The sequence below is a fragment of the Oncorhynchus masou genome, chromosome 5, assembly GCF_036934945.1.
Source record: "Oncorhynchus masou masou isolate Uvic2021 chromosome 5, UVic_Omas_1.1, whole genome shotgun sequence".
NCBI lineage: Eukaryota > Metazoa > Chordata > Actinopteri > Salmoniformes > Salmonidae > Oncorhynchus > Oncorhynchus masou.
In genome coordinates this window covers 3,986,157-3,996,156 of record NC_088216.1, presented here as the reverse complement: position 1 = coordinate 3,996,156, position 10,000 = coordinate 3,986,157, and the positions used below count along the sequence as shown (strand labels likewise).

The following is a 10,000-nucleotide window of genomic DNA, read 5'->3' as shown; positions in this document are numbered from 1 at the left end:
GTCCTCTTCCCAGTGGGCAGTGACGGCGTTATCCTCTGACGGTCCTCTTCCCAGTGGGCAGTGACGGCGTTATCCTCTGACGGTCCTCTTCCCAGTGGGCAGTGACGGCGTTATCCTCCCACGGTCCTCTTCCCAGTGGGCAGTGACGGCGTTGTCCTCTGACGGTCCTCTTCCCAGTGGGTAGTGAGGGCGTTATCCTCTGACGGTCCTCTTCCCAGTGGGTAGTGACAGCGTTATCCTCTGACGGTCCTCTTCCCAGTGGGTAGTGACAGCGTTATCCTCTGACGGTCCTCTTCCCAGTGGGCAGTGACGGCGTTATCCTCTGAATCACTGAAGCTCCACCATGGAGGTGTTGGTGGTTTTATGCTCTCGGCCTTTGAATCTGTTCAGGTTGAAGAGTCAGCCGTCTGTTGGACTCCCCGAGGCAGATTTACACCTTGGAGTTGGAGGAATGACAGCGATGAAAATTGAAAACAGGATGGGGTGCAATGATCCAGTTTTAACTCCAGTGTTTCCACCGTAGCTGACCTGCTTTCATGCAGCAGTCCACTGTTCCTAAGCACCGTAGCTGACGTGCTTTCATTCAGCAGTCCACTGTTCCTAAGCACCGTAGCTGACCTGCTTTCATGCAGCAGTCCACTGTTCCTAAGCACCGTAGCTGACCTGCTTTCATGCAGCAGTCCACTGTTCCTAAGCACCGTAGCTGACCTGCTTTCATGCAGCAGTCCACTGTTCCTAAGCACCGTAGCTGATGTGCTTTCATGCAGCAGTCCCTGTGTTATGGTCAATTTGTCAGGATACAATCAGAGGCACGGTGTTTCACAGAGTCAAAGGCTATGAAGGACTGGTGTCTATGAGGGCCTGGTGTCTATGAAGGCCTGGTGTCTATGAAGGCCTGGTGTCTATGAAGGCCTGGTGTCTATAAAGGCCTGGTGTCTATGAAGGCCTGGTGTCTATGAGGGCCTGGTGTCTATGAGGGCCTGGTGTCTATGAGGGCCTGGTGTATATGAAGGCCTGGTGTATATGAGGGCCTTGTGTCTATGAAGGCCTGGTGTCTATAAATGCCTGGTGTCTATAAAGGCCTGGTGTTTATACATGCATGGTGTCTATTAAGGCCTGGTGTCTATTAAGGCTTGGTGTCTATAAAGGCCTGGTGTCTATGAGGGCCTGGTGTCTATGAAGGCATGGTGTTTATGAAGGCCTGGTGTCTATAAAGGCCTGGTGTCTATGAAGGCCTGGTGTCTATGAAGGCCTGGTGTCTATGAGGGCCTTGTGTCTATGAAGGCCTGGTGTCTATGAAGGCCTGGTGTCTATGAAGGCCTGGTGTCTATGAGGGCCTGGTGTCTATGACGGCCTGGTGTCTATGAGGGCCTGGTGTATATGAAGGCCTGGTGTATATGAGGGCCTTGTGTCTATGAAGGCCTGGTGTCTATAAATGCCTGGTGTCTATAAAGGCCTGGTGTCTATACATGCCTGGTGTCTATTAAGGCCTGGTGTCTATTAAGGCCTGGTGTCTATAAAGGCCTGGTGTCTATGAGGGCCTGGTGTCTATGAAGGCATGGTGTTTATGAAGGCCTGGTGTCTATAAAGGCCTGGTGTCTATGAAGGCCTGGTGTCTATGAGGGCCTTGTGTCTATGAAGGCCTGGTGTCTATAAATGCCTGGTGTCTATAAAGGCCTGGTGTTTATACATGCATGGTGTCTATTAAGGCCTGGTGTCTATTAAGGCTTGGTGTCTATAAAGGCCTGGTGTCTATGAGGGCCTGGTGTCTATGAAGGCATGGTGTTTATGAAGGCCTGGTGTCTATAAAGGCCTGGTGTCTATGAAGGCCTGGTGTCTATGAAGGCCTGGTGTCTATGAGGGCCTGGTGTCTATGAAGGCATGGTGTCTATGAGGGCCTGGTGTCTATAAAGGCCTTGTGTCTATGAGGGCCTGGTGTCTATAAAGGCCTGGTGTCTATGAAGGCCTGGTGTCTATGAGGGCCTGGTGTCTATGAGTGCCTGGTGTCTATGAAGGCCTGGTATCTATGAAGGCCTGGTGTCTATGAAGGCCTGGTGTCTATGAAGGCCTGGTATCTATGAAGGCCTGGTGTCTATAAAGGCCTGGTGTCTATGAAGGCCTGGTATCTATGAGTGCCTGGTGTCTATGAAGGCCTGGTGTCTATGAGTGCCTGGTGTCTATGAAGGCCTGGTGTCTATGAAGGCCTGGTGTCTATAAAGGCCTGGTGTCTATGAAGGCCTGGTATCTATGAGTGCCTGGTGTCTATGAAGGCCTGGTGTCTATGAGGGCCTGGTGTCTATGAAGGCCTGGTGTCTATGAAGGCCTGGTGTCTATGAGGGCCTGGTGTCTATGAGGGCCTGGTGTCTATGAAGGCCTGGTGTCTATGAGGGCCTGGTGTCTATGAAGGCCTGGTGTCTATGAAGGCCTGGTGTCTATGAAGGCCTGGTGTCTATGAGGGCCTGGTGTCTATGAGGGCCTGGTGTCTATGAAGGCCTGGTGTCTATGAAGGCCTGGTGTCTATGAGGGCCTGGTGTCTATGAAGGCCTGGTGTCTATGAAGGCCTGGTGTCTATGAAGGCCTGGTGTCTATGAAGGCCTGGTGTATATAAAGGCCTGGTGTATATAAAGGCCTGGTGTCTATGAAGGCCTGGTGTCTATGAGGGCCTGGTGTCTATGAAGGCCTGGTGTCTATGAAGGCCTGGTGTATATAAAGGCCTGGTGTATATAAAGGCCTGGTGTCTATGAAGGCCTGGTGTCTATGAAGGCCTGGTGTCTATGAAGGCCTGGTGTATATAAAGGCCTGGTGTATATAAAGGCCTGGTGTATATAAAGGCCTGGTGTCTATGAAGGCCTGGTGTCTATGAGGGCCTGGTGTCTATGAAGGCCTGGTGTCTATAAAGGCCTGGTGTCTATGAAGGCCTGGTATCTATGAGGGCCTGGTGTCTATGAAGGCCTGGTGTCTATAATGTACAGTAGTTCATTTTGCTCCTGGTGTTTTTCCTGCAGTTGTCGTGCTGTGTAGATCCTGTCCTCTGGTTGGTGGGAAAAGCCACACTGAGATTCTGGGAAGATTTCTTCTGACGGGGGAAAGGAGTCGGTTGGCCAGTATGAGGGCCAGTGTTTTCCTGGTGGTGGACAGGAGGGAGATGCCACAGTCTGCTTTGTCCCATTTTTAACTTCTTGAGTGCAGGGGGATTTTCGTTTTTGGCTAGAAAACGTACCCATATGAAACTGCCTATATCTCAGGCCCAGAAACTATAATATGCATCTAATTGTCAGATTAGGATAGAAAACACTCTAAAGTTTCCAAAACTGTCAAAATATTGTCTGTGAGTATAACAGAACTGATATTGCAGGCTAAAACCTGAGGAAAATCAAACCAGGAAGTGCTGTTTTTCCTGAAAGCTCTCTGTTCCATTGTATGCCTTGCCTCCATTTAAAGGGATATCAACCAGATTTCTTTTCCTATGGCTTCCTCAAGGTGTCAACAGTCTTTAGACATAGTTTCAGGCTTTTATTTTGAAAAATGAGCGAGAAAGATAACATTACGTTAGTGGATAGCTGGCTGTTCGCAGAGTTTTGCTTGCGCAACAGAGTGGGGCAGCCATTGTCTCTCCCTCTCCTATTGAAAAAACGACAGTCCCGGTTGATATATTATCGATTATATATTTTAACAACAACCTGAGGATTGATTATAAAAAACGTTTGACATGTTTCTGTGGACATTACGGATACTATTTGGAATTTTCGTCTGTGATGTCGTGACCCGCTCGAGCCTGTGGATTTCTGAACATAACGCGCCAAACAAATGGAGGTATTTTGGAAATAAAAATAATCTTTATGGAACAACAGGAACATTTATTGTGTAACTGGGAGTCTCGTGAGTGAAAACATCCGAAGATCATCAAAGGTAAGCGATTTAATCTATTGCTTTTCTGACTTTCGTGACCAATCTACTTGGCTGCTAGGTGTTTGTAATATTTTGTCTACTGAGAGAGATGTTCTTACATAAACGCTTGGTATGCTTAAAATGTCCATGTCCTCCTGCAGGCTGGGAGGTTCTCCCATGTCCTCCTGCAGGGTAGGTGGGTCTCTCATGTCCTCCTGCAGGCTGGGTGGTTCTCTTATGTTCTCATTTGTGGGTCGCTGAGGGATGTGGTCCTCTCCTACAGCTGCTCTTCACCAGCCAGCTTTCCTTTCAGGGAAAGAGTCTATCTGCCTTTCCTCTCCTACAGGTGCTCTTCACCAGCCAGCTTTCCTTTCAGGGAAAGAGTCTCTCTGCCTTTCCTCTCCTACAGGTGCTCTTCACCAGCCAAAAGGGTCTATCTGCCTTTCCTCTCCTACAGGTGCTCTTCACCGGCCAGTGGAGTATCAGAGAGTTCAGCAAGGTTGATGTGAAATCTCCTCAACTCTCTGCCGTCTTTCAGTCTTGTCCATTAGGGTTCCAGGCGCCAATGGTTATTTGGAGCCTGGAATGTAGAATGTAGAATGTTTTAATTATTCAATGTAGCCACCCTTTGCCTTGATGACAGCTTTGCACACTCTTGGCATTCTCTCAACCAGCTTCACCTGGAATGCTTTTTCAACCGACTTGAAGGAGTTCCCACATATGCTGAGCACTTTTTGGCTGCTTTACCACTATGCGGTCCAACTCATCCCAAACCATCTCATTGGTCGGGAGATTGTGGAGGCCAGGTCGTCTGATGCAGCATTACACCACTCTCCTTCTTAGTCAAGTAGCCCTTACACAGCCCGGAGGCGTGTCCTGTTAAAAAACACAAATGATAGTTCCACTAAGTGCAAACCAGACAGGATGGCGTATCGCTGCAGAAGGCTGTGGTAGCCATGCTGGTTTTCTGAATTCTAAATAAATAAATCACAGACAGTCTCACCAGCACAGCTTCCCCACACTATCACACCTCCTCCTCCATGCTTCACGGTGGGAATTTTGTCTGTGTGTTTTGTTACAGTAAACTGAGTTTATTTTTCCTCTGTGTGTTTTGTTACAGTAAACTGAGTTTATAGTTCTTCTGTGTGTTTTGTTACAGTAAACTGAGTTTATAGTTCCTCTGTGTGTTTTGTTACAGTAAACTGAGTTTATAGTTCCTCTGCGTGTTTTGTTACAGTAAACTGGATGCCTTCATCTATGATGCTGCTGTGTTGAACTACGCTGCCGGCAGAGACGATGGCTGTAAGCTGGTCACCATCGGCAGCGGGTACATCTTCGCCACCACCGGCTACGGCATCGCTCTGCAGAAAGGGTCGCACTGGAAACGACAGGTGGACCTGGCTATACTGGCCATCATAGGAGATGGTAGGACTCTCCTCTCCTCTCCTCGGCTTTCTTCTCCCCTCCTCTCCTCTCCTCTCCTCTCCTCGGCTATCTTCTCCTCTCCTCGCCTCTCCTCGGCTTTCTTCTGCTCTCATCTCCTCTTCTCTCCTCACCTCCTCTCCTCCTTTCCTCCCCTCTCTTCTCCTCTCCTCTCCTTTCCTCTGCCTTTTCCCTTTCCTCTCCTTTCATCTCCTCTCCTCTCTCTACCATATTTAACCCTTCTATATCACTGTCCTCTCCTCTCTCTACCATATTTAACCCTTCTATATCACTGTCCTCTCCTCCCTCAACCAATCCCGTATTTCTGTACTGTATATGTGGTTATTAATGTATATCTAAATACATGTATATGTAAATATGGGTATATGTAAATAGGGTTATATTTAAATAGGGGCATATGTAAATAGTACATATGTAAATAGGGTTATATTTGAATAGGGGTATATGTAAATAGCACGTATGTAAATAGGGTTATATTTAAATAGTGTATATTTAAATAGTGTATATGTAAATATGGTATATGTAAAATAGGGTATATGTAAATATGGTATATGTAAATATGTAAATATGGTATATGTAAATATGGTATATGTAAATAGTGTTGTGTGTAAATAGTGTATATGTAAATAGTGTATATGCAAATAGGGTATATGGGCATATGTAAATATGGTATATGTAAATATGGGCATATGTAAATAGGGTATATGTAAATAGGGTTGTATATAAATAGTGTATTATGTAAATAGTGTATATGTAAATAGTGTTGTATGTAAATAGGTAAATAGTGTATATGGAAATAGGGTATATGGGCATATGTAAATAGTGTATATGTAAATATGGGTATATGTAAATAGGGCATATGTAAATATGGTATATGTAAATAGGGTATATGTAAATAGGATTGTATATAAATAGTGTATATGTAAATAGTGTATATGTAAATAGTGTATATGTAAATAGTGTATATGTAAATACTGTTGTATGTAAATAGGGTTGTATATAAATAGTGTATATGTAAATAGTGTATATGTAAATAGTGTATATGTAAATACTGTATATGTAAATACTGTTGTATGTAAATAGGGTTGTATATAAATAGTGTATATGTAAATAGTGTATATGTAAATAGTGTATATGTAAATAGGGTATATGTAAATAGGGTATATGTAAATATGGTATATGTAAATAGGGTATGTGTAAATAGGGTTGTATATAAATAGTGTATATGTAAATTGTGTATATGTAAATAGTGTTGTATGTAAATAGGTTTGTATGTAAATAATGTATATGTAAATATGGGTATATGTAAATAGGGTATATGTAAATAGGGTTGTATATAAATAGTGTATATGTAAATAGTGTATATGTAAATAGTGTGTATGTAAATACTGCTGTATGTAAATAGGGTATATGTAAATATGGTATATGTAAATAGTGTTTATGTAAATATGGTATATGTAAATAGTGTTTATGTAAATATGGTATATGTAAATAGGGCTGTATGTAAATATGGGTATATGTAAATATGGTTATATGTAAATATGGGTGTATGTAAATAGGGTTGTGTGTAAATAGGGTATATGTAAATAGGGTATATGTAAATTACTGCATGTTATTTCTGTCTGTTATTTCATCTGTCTTCTCTACTGTTACACTTCTGTTCAGCCAAGTCCAAGAGAGGAGAACTGGCAAGTAAGCATTTCACTGTATTGTCTACACCTCGCTGTTTGTGGTCCTCTCCTTTCCTCTCCTTTCATCTGCTCTTCTCTCCTTTCCTTTCCTCTCCTCTCCTTTCCTTTCCTCTCCTTTCATCTGCTCTTCTCTCCTTTCCTTTCCTCTCCTCTCCTTTCCTTTCCACTACTTTCCTTCCTTCCTCTCCTCCCTCTTTCCTCTCCATTCCTCTGCTCTCCTCTCCTCCCTCTTTCCTCTATCTCTCCATTCCTCTGCTCACCTCTCATTTCCTTTCCTCTCTCTCTCCATTCCTCTCCTCCCTCTTTCCTCTCTCTCTCCATTCCTCTCCTCTCCTCCCTCTTTCCCCTCTCTCTCCATTCCTCTCCTCTCCTCCCTCTTTACTCTCTCTCTCCATTCCTCTACTCTCCTCCCTCTTTCCTCTCTCTCTCCATTTCTCTGCTCGGCTCTCCCCTTCTCTTCTCCTCTCATCCTCTCTCCTTTCCTCTTTTCTTGTTGCTTGAAAATCCTACCCTCTATTCTCATCTCTCTACATATCCTACACTCTCTTCTCATCTCTCTACATATCCTACACTCTCTTCTCATCTCTCTACATATCCTACACTCTCTTCTCGTCTCTCTACATATCCTACACTCTCTTCTCATCTCTCTACATATCCTACACTCTCTTCTCGTCTCTCTACATATCCTACACTCTCCTCGTCTCTCCTCTCGTCTCTCTTCATATCCTACATTCTCTTCTCGTCTCTCATCTTCTCTCTTCTCATCTCTCATCATATCCTACCCTCTCGTCTCTTTACATATCCTACACTCTCCTCTCGTCTCTCTTATCGTCTCTCATCATATCCAACACTCTCTTCTCGTCTCTCTTCATATTCTACATTCTCTTCTCGTCTCTCATCTCTTCTCGTCTCTCTACATATTCTACACTCTCCTCTCGTCTCTCTTCTCGTCTCTCATAATATCCAACACTCTCTTCATGTCTCTCTACATTGACATGTTAGTCATTTAGCAGACGCTCTTATCCAGAGACACTTACAGTTAGCTCACTCATTCTGATTCAGGAGAGAGGGAGGAGAGGAGAGAGTGAGGAGAGGAGAGGAGGATAGGAGAGGGGATGAGAGGAGGAGAGGAGGGAGGCATGAGAGGAGGTGAGGGATGAGAGTGAGGAGAGGAGAGAGGGATGAGAGGAGGAGAGAGGGATGAGAGGAGGAGAGAAGGATGAGAGGAGGAGAGGAGACAGGGATGAGAAAGGGGAGAGAGGAGAGGAGAGAGATATGAGAAAGAGGAGAGAGGAGAGGAGAGAGATATGAGAAAGAGGAGAGAGGAGAGGGGAGAGGAGAGAGATATGAGAAAGAGGAGAGAGGAGAGAGGGATGAGAAAGAGGAGAGAGGAGAGAGGGATGAGAAAGGGGAGAGAGGGGGGAGAGGAGAGAGGAGAGAGGGAGAGGAGAGAGGAGAGAGGGAGGGAGGAGAGAGGGATGAGAAAGGGGAGAGAGGGAGGAGAGGAGAGCAGCAGTACCTGGACCATACAGCTCCACTAAATGGAAACCATTTTTCCTGAGGGACAGTTCACTTTACCCGAATAACTTCCTGTAGTACAATTACATTTACACTGAACGGTCACTGTCCAAGATGATCCACTACATCTCCATGACACTACAATACATTTACACTGACCTGTCACTGTCCAAGATGATCCACTACATCTCCACTACACTACATTACATTTACACTGACCTGTCACTGTCCAAGATGATCCACTACATCTCCATGACACTACAATACATTTACACTGACCTGTCACTGTCCAAGATGATCCACTACATCTCCATGACACTACAATACATTTACACTGAACTGTCACTGTCCAAGATGATCCACTACATCTCCACTACACTACATTACATTTACACTGACCTGTCACTGTCCAAGATGATCCACTACATCTCCACTACACTACAATTACATTTACACTGACCTGTCACTGTCCAAGATGATCCACTACATCTCCACTACACTACAATACATTTACACTGACCTGTCACTGTCCAAGATGATCCACTACATCTCCACTACACTACAATACATTTACACTGACCTGTCACTGTCCAAGATGATCCACTACATCTCCACTACACTACAATACATTTACACTGACCTGTCACTGTCCAAGATGATCCACTACATCTCCACTACACTACAATACATTTACACTGACCTGTCACTGTCCAAGATGATCCACTACATCTCCACTACACTACAATACATTTACACTGACCTGTCACTGTCCAAGATGATACACTACATCTCCACTACACTACACTACATTTACACTGAACTGTCACTGTCCAAGATGATCCACTACATCTCCACGACACTACAATACATTTACACTGAACTGTCACTGTCCAAGATGATCCACTACATCTCCACGACACTACACTATAGCCTTCCCTACCAGGCCACACAGCTAGCATGTTCCACTCTCTCACTCATCTCCACTACATCTCCACTACATTACAGCCTTCCCTACCAGGCCACACAGCTAGCATGTTCCACTCTCTCACTCATCTCCACTACATTACAGCCTTCCCTACCAGGCCACACAGCTATCATGTTCCACTCTCTCACTCATCTCCACTACATTACAGCCTTCCCTACCAGGCCACACAGCTAGCATATTCCACTCTGGTCCCACTATCTGTCCTTCTTCACAAAGTGTACACTTGCTCCCTTCCCTTCTGTGATCTGAAAGGACTCGAGAGAGAGAGAGAGAGAGAGAGAAATAGGAGACTCCCACAAGTACCTCCACCAATCCAATGCTGTTTAGCTAGCAGACTATAGGAGACTCCCACAAGTACCTCCACCAATCCAATGCTTTTTAAATGTCTGGGAGGTAGTGAACGAGTGCACACTTCAGAAATAAGGGTATATTATTGGTAACAGGAAGATCGACCAGCTTGCAGACGACAGTTACC

General features: G+C 44.8%; 1 protein-coding gene across 1 annotated transcript in view; it reads left to right on the top strand.

Annotated features, from left to right (window-relative positions):
* LOC135526081 (glutamate receptor ionotropic, NMDA 2A-like) overlaps positions 1-10,000 on the top strand; it is a 232,633-nt gene that overhangs the window by 176,757 nt on the left and 45,876 nt on the right. Inside the window, exon 16 of the mRNA XM_064954171.1 lies at positions 5,126-5,313. Coding sequence (XP_064810243.1) covers positions 5,126-5,313 — 188 coding nt within the window. The remainder of the gene's footprint in view (positions 1-5,125; positions 5,314-10,000) is intronic.